The 16,016-nt window shown below is 35.2% G+C and overlaps 1 protein-coding gene across 1 annotated transcript in view; it reads right to left on the reverse strand.

Moving 5' to 3' along the window:
• LOC119839079 (B-cell receptor CD22-like) overlaps positions 1 to 16,016 on the reverse strand; it is a 54,144-nt gene that overhangs the window by 18,216 nt on the left and 19,912 nt on the right. The window contains exons 3-11 of the mRNA XM_038365271.1: positions 15,445 to 15,653; positions 15,067 to 15,177; positions 8,593 to 8,799; positions 7,809 to 7,954; positions 7,432 to 7,579; positions 6,380 to 6,510; positions 4,938 to 5,097; positions 3,236 to 3,397; positions 1,560 to 1,694 (exon numbers count right to left, since the gene is read on the reverse strand). Coding sequence (XP_038221199.1) covers positions 1,560 to 1,694; positions 3,236 to 3,397; positions 4,938 to 5,097; positions 6,380 to 6,510; positions 7,432 to 7,579; positions 7,809 to 7,954; positions 8,593 to 8,799; positions 15,067 to 15,177; positions 15,445 to 15,653 — 1,409 coding nt within the window. The remainder of the gene's footprint in view (positions 1 to 1,559; positions 1,695 to 3,235; positions 3,398 to 4,937; positions 5,098 to 6,379; positions 6,511 to 7,431; positions 7,580 to 7,808; positions 7,955 to 8,592; positions 8,800 to 15,066; positions 15,178 to 15,444; positions 15,654 to 16,016) is intronic.

The following is a 16,016-nucleotide window of genomic DNA, read 5'->3' on the forward strand; positions in this document are numbered from 1 at the left end:
AAATTACAATTGTTTAATATGCTGCTAGCTACAGCCTTTATTTCAGAGATAAGTTGATTGTACTGTAATATTTGTATTATGTATCATGCTTTAAAAACATCCTTAACTAGCGGACCGGCTTCGCCCGTGGTACATATATAGCCTATAGCCTTCCTCAATAAATGGGCTATCTTTCGAACTTTTTTTAAATTTTTTACCTCAGAACTTTCGACCGGGTGAACCGACTCTGATGATTCTTTTTTTATTCGAAAGCCGTTGCTTCCTAGGTCGTCCCATTTATTAAATAAGTAGTATGACATTTTGACCGGTTTAGTTTTGTCATTAAAAATAATAATGCAATTCCAAAGTTATTTGAGGTTACAAATAAACTCGTTTATAAACTGAAAAGCTCAGCCCGCTTCGGCACGCTTCGGTACGCTTCGGAATAACTCGGCGCGCCGCAAGAGTATGCTAGCGCTCGGCACGCGTGGTGAATACATTTCATGAATTTAGGCGGGAAATGTAGAAATGTGTGGATTTGTCATACTTTACATTTGTGGTCTATGTAACCAATGGGGTACGTTATTTGGCTACAAATAAATATATCGGTTGGTTGTTTATATGATTGTATGTAACGCATCTATATTTGGAATTGATTTCGTTCCTTTTACAACAGACACATTTTTTTTTATCATGATCGGCAATGGAGCTGGTAGGTCGCCTGATTGTAAGCGCTACCATCTCCCATGAACATTAGGACAGGCACAAGGTCTACTATAATATTTAAATTTAATTCTTATCAAGGATCGGTGACACTACAATAATCTCATGGCTTTATCCTATCATCCTCATTAGGATCGATAAGATTAAATAATTAATTCGTAATTTCATTACGTACACTCTGTAACAGTGAGTGAGATAATTTAGTTCTATCATTAAAGCGCTTTTTTTTTGCAACTGGCCTCTGTAGCACTGTTAAAAAGCATTCATGTTTTTGAAAAGAGTTTTATTTTCAAAGCCAATTTAATTAGTTATGTTTAAGAACCGCTTAGTTTAGAGTCTTTACAAGCAAAAATAAACAGTGGCCCAGTTTTTATATTTCCAAATGAACACAACATCTAAAACAAACAGATTTAAACTTTTCGCGTTCGAGTTTATGAATATACAATTTGGCGCCAAAAATACGCCATTTTGTATTGCGCTTACGTTGCAGCTCGCACCGGGAATGTATCAGATCACTACAGAAAATTGGTGTGAAATACTAGTACGCGAAATGCTGTTTCATATGGTGAGTGATGCTTCTTCACCATATCCCTCCTTGTACTTCCCTGCTTTCCTGTCGTCAATCCTTTTAATATCCCACTCCTTTTAATTTTTTATTATACTTAGCCACCTTATATATTATATAACCATAAACTAGATTATCCAAGAAACTAGATTTCTTCATCTTTCCCCCAAACTTCATGAACTTCTATACAAGCTACTGTTGCTTTACAATGAGAGTCACCCATTCTCCACATTTATCTGTTACATCATAATATACATTTAGAAAGTATGACAAAATACAATTTCCCACATACCTGCTGGCACAATCTGGAACACGCACGGCTTATGCTGCGTGCCGACTGCGTTCGTCGCGCGACACAGCAGCGCGCCGTAGTCGCGTTCGCTCGCTGCGCGGTATCGCAACTCGCTCGCTGTGCCGCCAGTGGACACTGCATAATTACATTATATCATCATCGTCATTAAATAACACACGCATTAAGAACTCGTATTATGTTGCAACGCGGTTTTAACTAGCTTAGCACTAGTTGAAATTGCCTTTGTTACAACTAGGGAAACTAGGAAATAAACTAGGGAACACGCGTTAAAAACTTAAAATAAACTGAATCGAGTTTGAGTACGAAACGCCCTAATGTATTCTACCAATCGACAGCCGCCATTGCGGCACGCTCGCTTCGCTTCTATATCCAGGCAATATAATAATAAAATGTATTTATTTCTTATCAAATTACAAGATTTATCTTAATTATATCATATTATATGCATGTACAAAGTAATAACAATTTAGTTTAGAAATTCACTAAGAGTTAGTTGTCTTAGTCTCTACTGTTTAATCAGTAGTAGATTATGGATTCCGGAAAGAAAATAAAAAAATGGTTGCCTGTAAAGTCGGTTTTACGGGCGAAGATTTTACGTGACAACGTCTTTTTCTCAGTAGAATATTTATTTATATGAATATTATTAAATTGCACAATAGGAACAAGGAATTGAATGAAAATAAGAATTGCACAAATTATAACTATAGAAAATATATTTTGTTTACTAAAAAGACAGAGACAGAGACACAAGCACGCGCCGATTCAATGCGCCTAATTCTCTAGTGCTGCGCGCGCGGCGGACCGATCATAGTTCGGTGACTCATCGTAACGTTACCGGGCGTTACACTTTTTCATGAGTGACTCCGAGCCGCAACCTAATTTAAGACGTTGTCACGTCAAAAAGTTCAATATTTTTTTTTAAGAAAAATAAAGCAACTTTCTAATGTAAGTTGGTCCAAGCCATAATTTCTCTCCCTGTCCCCTTATTATTTAATTAGAAACAATTTATAATACGCGAAATGGAGGTAAACAATTATTTAGTATTGTTTTTATACTCACAATTGAAGAAGCAATTTATTCCTCGGTAATTATTCTAGGTTAGGATATTGCGTAGGCGTTAAAGACAGGTAATTAAGAAAAGCAAAAACTTTCAGTTCCACTACAGTAGGTTTAACGTCTACTTTTTCTAAGAAAAACTAATAATTGGAATAAGGACAGACATATCCCAAAACAAATTACTTTTTTGTTTACGTAAACTTGAAGAGTGCTTAAGATACCCTTGTATGTATGTATCCCTTTCCTTACCATTCCCAGTCCTTTCCTTTATCTCCTTCGTCAATCTGTTACTTTTCCCATATCATTTAAAGTCAGCAATCCATGCAAATGTTTATGGGCTGTGGTAGCGTTTACAATCAAGTGACGCACCAGGTACATTGCCGTAGATGACATAAAAAATAGTCCTCCATCGCTTACGAATTTTTACAATAGACATACATACAGGTGAAGCTAATAAAAGCGTGTTAATAATTTACATTTGAAACAGAAACGTTTTTATTCTTAGACATAGCAAAATATTGACCCATAAAATTAAATACAACATACATATTTTAAACAAGTCTAAGAATAGAAGACCAGAGAATCTTATCCACAATTACCATATCTAGCGGGTGATACTTGAAAGCTTTCACCGCTGTTATTGAATTGCCAGTAGAAAGCCACATCAGCAGGATCAGCGCTGACCGTGCAGCGCACCCGGAGCGCCTCGTCCAGACGGGCTCCGATCACCACTGGCGTTGTTTGAGCGCAGGTCGGTGCATCTGGTTATAAGAATGATTATTTTTCACCACCTTCGAATTTTCAGTACTAGAATAAATGGGATCACACTGGAGGCACTAGATATCAAATGAAAGAACAATCAGAAAATTCGGTTGACCCAGTTGAATGAAAGGCAACAAAATAGAGTCGAATTGATAACCTCCACCTTTATTGAAGTCGGTTAATAAACCATTGAAATTTTGGAAGTATTCCCATGTGATTATGGAACATTACTTAACAAATAACAATTTAAATTTTCTTGTTTTGTTTCGTGTTTGACACAAATTTTAATGTTTTAGAACTAGTACAGAAAAAGCAAAGGAGGATTTTACATGAAAAGAGTTAAAGTGAAAGAGAAAATAGAAATGCTAATGGTGTCCCACTCGTATGTTGTAGTACAATACACAGCTGTAGTACAATATATTATTCTTGATTCTGCCTCCACTTACTATGATGATATAATATAAACTGTTAATCAGTATAATAGAATGCATATTTTTCGATTGGTTTATAGAGATAGGTGCAAGGCGATGCAGGTGACTGTTGTTAAAACGAGATGGTCGAATTTCGATTCTAATAACCAGTCTCCCCGTGACCACGCTCGCTGTAAAGTGTTCGAAACGTCGGGTTAATAATATGATGAATAAATCGCGTTTAAAATCCGTTAAAAAGTTTTTAACTTCTAAAAGCATTGTATTGTTATTAATTTTATATTATCACTTAGAGGGAAGATGGAAATACGGTGTATATATTTTGCATTCTTATGAATAAATGAATGAAAATTTCTATTTCGATACAAACATAAATAGTACAAGGCGACCTTATCGCTAGGTAGCGATCTCTAACAAACAACCCTAACAATAATGGAAAATTAAAATTTAAATGGCAGGTGCGCAAAAATAAGGCAATAATGTAACGCTAAACACAATAAATAATAAAAAATATATAATATATTGTATATAAATATATTTGTTGAAAATATATAAATAGATACATAAGACAAAATACAAGCATCACTTATATACATATAATGTTTTTTTCAAAGCTAAAATCAATACGCAGTTGACTGTTTATCAAATCACGGATATTCAGTAATTTGCTAATGACCAGAAACGTCAACTTAGAAACTTTTGAGTGGCTGAAGTATTTAGTACTTGGTACCTATATAATTTGGTACTTTTCCTTATTTAATATTTCTCATTAATTAGAAAATTATGAACCCACGTCCTTCGCTTTGCTCAAATTTATGTGCTTTTTAGAGTTCGTGAATTAATTCTTAATCTAATATTAGACAACTTAAAAAGGATCTACTTAAGTCGCATTTTAAACATAAGGGAACATGAATCAACAATTACAAAATATGAAGCGAATTTTAAATTGCAATTACCAATTATATTTTATTTATATCCTCTGTATATTTCTAATATGTAATTCTTCCATCGACTTATTCTACCCTCTACATATTCTACTATCATTACTCCCATCACATACAATTTAGACACAAAATACAAACAGTAGAAACTACTACACTAGTCTACGTACACTGCACTCTCAAGTACACAGATTGGCTGGTGGTCTCCCCGATCTGATTGGCTGCTCTGCACGAGTACAGGCCACCATCTTGTCGTGTCACGCGTTGCAGCACCAGCGACTTGGTGCTGATGAACACCCCTGATGACATGTTCTGAGTGACTTGCTCATCCTATAGAAAGATACGATTTCTACACAAGATGTAGTTTGTTCTGACTGATTTGATAGTTCTATGTTATGTTTGATTTAGTAAATAATGGCTCATCAAACTGTGTATATTATTGACGCTTCAGAGTCAATCTAATATTTTTGTTATAGAATTTTTTCTTTATTACTAGCTGTGCCGCGAGTTTTATCTGCAGACTAACAAACGGGCAGTAGTAGTTTTTGTAGCCTTTGTTTTATTATGGTACTTAAGCTACTCATAACTTAAGTAAACTTCAAGCCAAGTCAAGCCAAGTACCATAGAAATCTATTCATTTGTTTTCGTGTGAAAGAAGAACAACATACATCCATCCAGCCTTATAAACTTTTATAATGTTGGTATGGTAGATAAAATAGATTGTATCAGTAATTGGTGTGACAAATATGCACTAGTTTGTCTTATCGAACCCTTAACCTACGACGCAAGTCTCAGTTTCTTATCACTGTACCGTTGCTATAGGGTCGCAATAATACACCTAATTAAATATCATATTCATATGAAAACATTACTATATTATACGAAAAGGAAAAGAGAATAACTCATTTGAACGTTACGCTTTATTCAATAGTGTGTTATGATTTATGAGGCAAGCCCTTGCTTAACAGGTACTAGAACTGTTATTCCATTACGCTCAGGATCCTCAGAGGAGCCACATATCATATTGTTTGCTTACTGTTAGGATATGCTAGAGGCTATCCAAAACGATTATTTGAATACTTCAATGTAAATCGTTTTCCACAGACATCTTTTAAAGCAACACAATGTGGAGTAGATGTGGAATTTATACCATATTTTAGGTATGATGTGATACTTTTAAATAATGATTTTGTTATTTCAAACCAAAAATGTATCAAGAAAACGATTATATTTGTCGGTACTGAAACAATGTCCTAGATTTATTTCTATTTATATTTGTATTTTCTGTATACTTAAATTAAAACTTTAAATTTTAAACTATTTACCGATACTTTTTAAAAGCGGGCATTGCAGAGCTACCTTTAGAAAAGTTCATCTCAGCTACCCTCTCTCGGATAAAAAAACTTAACCCAAAAAACCATGTCATTAAAAAACAAACATACAATGGATAAGCGGCTCTTAGAGTTGACTAAAGCACTGTTTACCTCTTTACGGAAGTTTACGGGTACGGTATCGTGTGAACTATAAAATCAATACAAACAGTTCCAGCTTCATACGTCTCACAAACTCTTCTAGAAATACGAAAAGAAAATTAAATTTTTAACTCACTCACGTTATGGTACCATGAGATGCGATGCTCTTTAGGGTTCGACCTGATGTTGCACTCAAAATACACGTCGTCGCCTTCCTTTATGTCGTTTGGATTTAACGTGCTGCCCAGGGACATACTAACGACCGGTCTATCTGCGAAAGTAAACTCTATTTCACCAGGCGAAAAGTCCAAACTCAATCGCACCAAGTTCTCACAGTTGAAAACTCGAGCTCACTGCAATTTCTCGAAACTTCCAGAATTGAGTCATACAAAATTGAGGTGTTTATTTCATATCCTATTTGTGTATGCCGAGATCGCTAAGATTTCTGAAGTCTTTAAAGTTTAGGTGCTCACTAATTTAGTTTTGAATTGTCGCAGCAAAATTGAGCCCTAAGCAACGGAGAATGAGTCCATTGTCGAGAGATAGAGCAGTTAGTTTGATAAGGGCGACCGAGAATTGTGGATATTTAGATAAAAGTCGGAAAATTAGTTTTTCTATCTCGAAGATCTCACGTACTGGAATTGTTGTTTTGGGACATTACGTTTATTTTATGTTGATTCGTTTTATTTATTTAGACAGTGCGAATTTTATGGTATTAACGTGAAGTGGGTTCAAATAATTGAAATAATGAATGAAAATCTTTTAAAAGGTAGATAATTAATAGAAAGAAGAAGAATACGAAATTAAAATTCAACTATTATGAGACTCACACTCACTCACAATTTCCATAAAGACATTTCATTATTTCAGAATTATATTAGGAGTACAACATCTGTAACTCATTTTTTGTTTTACACTGTTTCGCTAAATAGGTATTTGTTTTGTTTTTCTTTCTGTCATTCTTTACAGACTGTTATGTTTTCTTCCACGTCGCTAAAACAATATCACGCCTACATTACTACAATTACTGAATATACTACAAAATTGAGTCTGTGTCCTATCATTTTGAGACATTGTATTTGTTAGCCTTTACCGGGAACAGAACCCCATTGTTATTCAGGCATTTGCTACGTTACCGAGGAAGCGGGAAAAGAAAAATAGACTTTTAACCATAGGTACAAAATATTCTTACAAACAACACTCATCCTGAAGGAGTCCTCCAAAGCCACCCTCAGCACTGGGTTGTCAGCACGACACCTAATCGTGACGCCATCGTCCTCTGGCTGCGGCAGCATGGTCAGCTTGCTGATAGTAGACGTCTCGTTTATTTGCTCGCTGTGCTGCAAAAAAAGAAAATTTAGGAGCAATGTTTTAGGGAACAATAATTCAACATTTGAACCTTCATACGTGATTGCCTGCGAATTTCTCTTATTGGAGAGAATTTCATGTCATATCCGTATCTAAAATGTAAACTAAATAGTACTTAATTACTTTATCTATTAGAAAAAAGGAATTCTTATAATACCTGTGTTCGTGTAGATATGTATTTGTACTATTCTTTCAACAAACCTTTCCTCTAGTGTATTTTCTGTTCTCCCTGAACCACGTGACCTGCGCAGGCGGTCTACTGCCGTGCGTGACGCACACCAACGTCACTTCTGCGTCAGCTGATAGCTCGCCTGGCTTCTCTACTATCAGCACTGATGTTGGGCGTACTGTGAATAACAAAAAAAAACAAATAAATTATTATTAAAAGAGCAGAATATCAGCAACAACGCAAATAGGGAAAAAGGGGAGTGATATTCGATTAATGCACAAATTTATGTCCCGTCCCGTTGTTCTATGTTAAGCACACACTCGTAGTTACAAATGTACATGGGTGGTACATTTATCTTACCACTAGTCAATGCCTGAACTAGTTTCTTTGCTTTCTTATAATAGAAATTAAAAATGCACATACTCTTCTTGAGAGCAAAATGTTTATCACTAAATCACCCTGTATACGCTACATGCAGAATCCTGTGATAAACTTATAGAGATCTTGTCTAAAATACACCATCCTACTAATATTATAAATGCGAAAGTTTGTAAGGATGTGTATGTGTTTATTTCTCATTCACGCAAAAACTAGTAAACCGATTGCCATGAAATTTGGTACGTAGATAGTTGGACAACTGGAATAACATAAAGGTAACTTTTTATCCCGATATTCCTTCGGGATACGGACTGACGCGGGTGAAACCGCGAGGCGCAGCTAGTTTATGTTATAAACCATAACTTGTCCATACAGAATACAAGTACAAATAAATCTAAATAAAATATGCTATTGATTATAATTTTGAAAACTTCTTACAATTCATTTCGACCCTCGCAGTCCGTTCATGTGGACTCAACAGCGCAGTGTTCGTAGCTTGACACCGCACGGTGCTGTTCAGCCAGCTCCTCTCCGCGCCGTTGATGCTGATCCGGCTGATGATGACCTTGCCGTCGTTCTTCAGGATCGTGTGATCCTCCACTGGGCTGTTGTTGATAAGCCAGGATAGGGACGGTTGTGGACGCCCTGGGAATGTGTTTCTCGTTTGAATTGGTGTTTGCTATTCAATATAGAAAAAAAATTGCAATAAACATATCTCCTACGTAAATTATCTTGGAACTGTGACGTCTTAAAGCAGTACTAATTCCAGTGTGAGAAAGGCATGGTCGCTTAGCCGATCTAAATGGCTCTGTTTTTTCGAGGAATATTGAATAGTAAAAAATTAACTAACGACGAAAAGAAAAAACATAAATTAATTCAGTTCAGCTCGTCTAGTATTCTACAAAAGGAACCTACTACTCCAGAATGCCTACCTATCATTCCATTTTGTACAAAAATTTGCGTTTATAATTAAAACTTAAACACACGCTTTAATGATAGAGTCAACTAAATTGTCTCACTTGCAAAGTATAAGCAAGAAAATCATCAAACACAAAACTTAAACACTACATCTATCTATTCAACTAGATTTGATTGATTCATTTAGAATCGCATTTGAATCGTCATTATTCATGAAAATAATAATTTACCATCGGTCCCCATCCTAATCAGGATAATAAGATAAACCAATAAAATTATTATACTGTCATCGAGGATGATAAGTATACAAAATTTGAACTTAATCTGTCGGTTTTGAAATAGATCAAAATTGAGTCTGAAGGACTTAAAGAGTTTACACGCAAACATACTGATGATGCTTGAAAGAAGCTAGAAGCTATAAAAGCATGTCAAAAACAGCAGAATTACCAACTTCTGTTTGTCACATTGCGTAATCGCATCTCAAGTTTGAAATATGTTAATTAAACGAAGTATCGAAGTATGCACGTTTCAGTTAGAACTTGGGCACTCATAGCTGGATGCTTCGACGCGTTATATTAGGTTTCGAAATCAGGCACGCTTCGCTTTTTTACTTTTCCAATTTTCTCCACGGACTTTTTGGGATATTACCAAAGATTATATCGATATGAGTTGAGCAGTTTCAGCCCGGTGCAGTGTTAAATTGTATTTCGCATTTGATGACAATACTAGGTCGTAAGGTGGAATGGATTTAGGTGTCTTAATTAGGATGAATTTCGTTAATTAAGTAATTTAAATTTTTGATACTTCAAGTAATATGACACTGATTATATTGTTATAATATGGTATTTATTTATTTAACCTTCGTGTGTATCTTTTTAATGTGTATATGTCCATAAATAACGTATTTTTTATCGTTCTTTCATTTATATTTTTATTTTATTCCTACTTTATCTATAGATTATAAGGAACAAAACAGTTTCAAAAATAAAATAAAAAATGGCTTCTAATAAACATTTTTATTAAGATAAAAGAAATGACGAATCACTTGACTCCCGACCGTCAGTTAATAAAGAAATTTGAATTAGAGAGTTGCATTTAATTCAAGTAAAAAGATAGTTTTATCCGATATTTCACCAAACTAAGCTCAAATACACACTGCAAATTTTCACAACATTATTAACTCTTCTCGCAATATTATCTCATCCATGCTTTATTGCGATATTTTAATTTTGAATTCGTAATTTATTTAAGAATTTTTGCAGGATGGGTAGTATTAAAAGGTTATGAGGAAAACTATTATGATTTGACTGGTTGCTCGCCCCGGCTCCGACAAGGGCGGGGATCGAAAAAATGCTTATGTAACTTTTTTTTACGTAACTTTCTAGTAGAAAAATAGTTGAAGGTTTTCTTTTACTTTTTTTATAAGATAATATAGATAAAAGTGGTAAGAAACGAAGGAATGGACAAGGAAGGGTGAATAAAATAAATATTTATATAAACATTGTTACAACGGTCTTAAATATTATAAGTTAAAAAGTAAATAAATGGGACAATAAACGTGGAAGTATGATTTGTGTCCCTCTGCTTCAGCCACGTTGTATAGGATGTTATGTAGCCTGTAGCCTTCTTCTATAAATTTAGAATTAAATTCAAAAATATCTTTACAATTACAACAAGCAGTTCCTGAGTTAAGCGAGTTCAAACAAACAAACCAAACTGTTCAGCTTTATATTATTATAACCAGCTGTACTCCGAAAATTCATCCCTGTCACACATCATTTTAAACAGCCAATAGCGTTTCTCAATATATGGAGCACCTATCACTGAAATTTTCAAATCAGACCAGTCGATCCTGAGATAAGCGTGTTCAAATAAGCAAACAGACTCTTCAGTAAGTATAGATATTAGTATAGATTAAAAATATAAGTAAGACTATTAGCAATGTTTACAAAAAAATACACAGCTCATAACGAAATAACAACAACGCATTTTATTATGCCTGCAACAAATATATGGATCGCCGTAAAAGGTCCTTCGAGGCAGTTAAAGAACTCCAAATCCCTCAAATAAAATAAACTCGTGGCAAAGATAAGAATTATCGTTGTTTTTCAAACATTTTGGACAATGGTGAGGATAATGCTATTACGTAACCTTGAAGGGGATTTCTGTAAGCCTTTTGTTAAGAAAAATCTAAGAAAAGCCGAAACTCCCTTCGCGATATCATCAAAAGGAATAGGCTTAGCGTATTTCGCTGGTTGGACTAACTTAACTCATAGCCAAAGAGATGGTTTCGTAAAAATTAGTTTTAAATCTCCGTGATTAAAAATAATCATACACAACAATTACATTGAAAATACAACATAAGATTTGAGGTGAAGAAGGCGCTCTTATCGCTATTGTGCAATCTCTACCAAACAATCACAATGCAAAGGGAAAGCGACATCTATTTACGAAAGTATTTTATATAGAAACAATAACAGTTTCTAATATATAACAAACATTATTTAATATAAAATATCTCTATATATAACACTTAAAATATCAAAATGTCTGTTGGTTGATTCAATTGAAATGTGTGTTGCATAATCCTTTCTACACGTAAATAATTTCATTAATTTCATCGTTAACTAGCGGTCCGCCCCGGCTTCGACCGTAGTTCATATATAGCCTATAGCCTCCCTCAATAAATGGGCCATCTAACATTGAAAAAATTTTTCAAATCGGAACAGTGGTTCCTGAGATTAGTGCGTTCAAACAAACAAACTCTTCAGCTTTATGATATTAGTATAGTTAATTTAATTGTACGCTAATCAAATGTGATTAGGAACACGATTATGCAAGTGTTATTAAGTATGCAACGCGGCAAATGAAATGATATTAGTTATAAATGATCACACATTATTGAGGACTTGTATATCATATCATATCCAAGAAATAAACAAAAGACATCTTAACAATAAGTTAGACATTATCAAAAATATCAGACATGTATGTCAACTAGCTGTTGCCTGCAACTGCGCCCGCGCGGTCTTAGTAAATTTTCATGGTACAAACTTTAATCCCCTATTTTATCCCCTTGGGGGTAGAATTTATTCAAATCCCTTCTTGGCGGATGCCTACGTCATTACATCTATCTGCATATCAATTTTCAGCCCGATCCGTTCAGTAGTTTGGGCTGTGCGTTGATAGATCACTATGTCAGTCAGTCAGTCACATTGAGTATTATACATGCATAGACAAATACTATCAAAATATATTTAAAAATAAGTGACAATTTCAGATATAGAATTATATTCAGTATTGGTATATTAAAGTGATTAGTCACGTTGTCATTAGATACTTATTTTGCTCGATTTCGGTTTGTTTTTTCAGATTACACAATAAGTAACCGAATTTAGATGAAATTTGCCACCGATGATAGATTATAGCCTGATTCAGGTCAGGTTTAACACATCTGAATCTATATATTAAGAGAACCAGCATATTCTAACCATAATGCTATTATTAACTATGTTAATCAAGTCAAGAACCACAGATTTCTATTAAAATGATGAATAACAAAAAAATTTCGCACCAAAAATAAGAACTAGGCAATTAATCGCCAGCTCCTGTACTATAATGGTTATTTACGACGTCTCGTTAAATTTTACACCTAAGTCGGCAGTTTGCGGCCCGCAACATACGTAATAAGTTATTATCGTAAGCGCTTTTTGTTTTATTCACGGAAATATCTGTAATTGCTTTTCGTTAATTATACGGATCGCTGGATTTTCTAATTGCGATTGTTACCTTTTTACCCAGTATGGAGAAGGCTCTTTTTAGGACAGAGGAATGCCATGTATTGTTTAAGATAATCTTGAACGATACATGCCATTTCTTCGAATTTATTAAATCATGAAGTAATGCTGTGCTGTGTAACGGAAGTAGAGCCAATTTGTTATTTAAAAACTTCCTTCTCACAAATCTATTGGCCAGAACCAGCCTTCTAACTCACACTCAAACACACACACACACACACACAGTCATATATATATATATCTACCATAGCGAAGAAGGAAGAGGGGATTGTCATTACGTCTTAAAACAGTACCATACGTACCACGAGAGAACCTGGCGCAAACCACTTGTCTATTTACATAGAAAAAAACTCCTGAATAAAACATTATGATAATCGTTTAAAAAATCGTATAATTCAGTGTGGCGCCTTGCTGCATCCTAAATCTCATAAGATCATAATGCCGGGGTTTCTAACTTTAGAATATTTCACGTCCCCGCTCTCACGATTCTGTACAAACTTCTCAAACATTTTTCCTTCTTCCGAACTGATGTCAGTGCTCGAATAATTCAAATTTCAAATCAAATTACGTTACGTGTGTTCGATATTGAGTATTTTATTATTTTTTAGGTTTTTTTATCATCTTTTAAACTTCAAATGAAAGCAATAAGCGTTAAACTTTAAAAAACGTTATAAATATACTTTGCATTAAGATGGTAATCAAATATCTCTTCGTTATCCTCAATAAGGTATTTTTATGTCATAGCGGGCAACTGAGCTGGTGGTTCGCCTGATGGTAAGCGATCACCACCGCCCATGAACATTCGTAGAGTAGTGCCTCTGCGGATGCGCTGCCCGCTTTTAATGGATAAGGGAAAGGGAAAGGATTGATGATTGGTAAGAAGAATGGACTGGGACAGGTAAGGATAAGGAAACGGAAACCACTGAACCGATATAGGTGAAATTTGGCACAGAGTAGTCTCGAGAAACGACACAGGATATTTATTTTCCCGGGAACCCTACGTTAACGGAAATTATGCGGTGAAACCCCGGGACTGTTTATTTTTTTTCTTTGAGTACGAATGCGTGGGCGGGAAGCTAGTATTCTATGATATTCCAGTATTATATCCTACTTCGTAATTACTAATAAACATAAAAACGACAATTTTAATGATACTTTCACTGTTCCGTAAGTTGAAGCATACCCTACACAATTAAAAAGAAATTAACTAAATGCGACTTACAGTTTTTGTGTTTTGAGTGAACAAACATGTTTACACTTATGAAATCTGACACGCGTGTTTACAGCCTGTTATCGACTAACATATCCAAAAAGTGTTCAATTCTGATAATATCACACACATGCACCTTTTTTGAAGTCGGTTAAAAACAAAGTCATTTAGAAACAAAACATTCTATCAAGAAAGATCTAGTTTCAAAATGTGAGTTTATACCTCACCCTATTGAATGCAAATGGATTGTTCTAGAACGTTAAAAATCTCAGCCAACAAACAATACAATACGAATCAATCCCATTCCATAGCAATTTTCATAGAAATTGAGACTTCCGTCAATGTTTGCCCAAACATATTATTTGCCGAATCGTAAGGATCAAAATCGCTTGCACCCGTTTGATAAATAACCTGAGCTTGTAACAGAAGTGCCATTTGTAACGTTAATAGTTTGCTTACCTATTTCCGCTTCTATTTCAACTTCAAGTGTACCTTTTGTCCTGTCTGTTTGAGTGATATCATATTCTTCGGGAATTTATCTTTTTCGCAATATCTGTATCATATTATCGTTATGTAATTTTGGGCTGTATTCGATGGCACTAGAGCGTATTTTCCCATATCGGGAATTTTAGGTTTAATTGATGTTTTATTTGTAATAGAAATTCGATAGAGTTATTGTATACTTAGGTTTAAGACATTATTAAAAATGTATGCTCTCTTTTCTATGCCTTAGCCGGAAAAGGAGCTGGTGGGACCGCCTATAAACACTTGCAGAGGCGTAAGACTAATTATAGAAGGCCTACGTCTATGCGGGGCAAAGGAAAGGACTGGGAAAGGTAAGGAAAAGGATAAGGGCCTTCTGCACCCGTTGGAATTTCGTTTACAAACGCATATTAAGAAACTAATCAAATCGAAACTAATCGCTAACCACCAGGCGCCTCCAATAGCTCCTTTGCTTTACCACATGTAAAAATGTCCTTCACTCACCTCCTCTAAGTTCACAGAGCAGTGTGAAGTTGCCTCCCTCCTCTAAAGGCCCTACCACACCAGCTAAATCTCGTCCCGCTTCGTCGTACAGTAATAACTGGTGTGGTGGTACTGTAAACAAAAGAATGTTGCAAGAAAACATCTAGATATACAGGTATTAAAGGTTTAATAATCCATGCATTCGTTCAACGAAGCCAGGGGGGCAAAACGCGGGAGAGACAAGCCCGAGCTGCATACTCCATGTTGTTAGCCACTCGGGACACTATTTAGGGGCTATCGCGTGCACATTTTAGTCGTTTTCTATTATTATATTTGAACCATGGAAATATTCAGCATTTACTGGTAGATCAAAGGTATGGATAATATGAACTAACTCACCAATAACATTGAGGCGTATTTGAAAGTTCCGTGTAGGTGAATTCTTGAAGTCCACCCGACACCTGTATATGCCTTCATCGTCCAGCTGCACGGAGTCCACCGTGAGGCAAGATGGACGTGACATGGTGACGAAGTAAGCGCGCTTCCCGAACGCGAGAGGGTCGCTCCAGTGAAGCGCTTTATTGAAACTACGGCCTCGGACGTCGAAACTGCGGACAGAGGAGTTAATGAGATGGATCTTCAATTACATATTTGTTAACCGACTTAAATAAATGGAGAAAGTCCTCATTTTGGCTGTATTTGTTAACCGACTTCTAGAAAGGGGATCTCACTTCAACTGTATTCTTTTGTGTTTGTTACTACTGATTCTGATATTATTTTTCATGTGAAAGCTGATGCCTATCATTCGTTCCCATTTAGGCCTTATTTTGACACTTGGAGAGCGGTTTTTTTTTATTTTTTATTAATTAATTATTTATTCAAATATATCGTGGGCATAATATACCTAGTCTTGCCATAAATATTGTAATAAAGAAAAAAGAAAATTGTTAACTGCAAATAACATTTATTAC

Source organism: Zerene cesonia, unplaced genomic scaffold (assembly GCF_012273895.1).
Source record: "Zerene cesonia ecotype Mississippi unplaced genomic scaffold, Zerene_cesonia_1.1 Zces_u008, whole genome shotgun sequence".
Classification (NCBI taxonomy): domain Eukaryota; kingdom Metazoa; phylum Arthropoda; class Insecta; order Lepidoptera; family Pieridae; genus Zerene; species Zerene cesonia.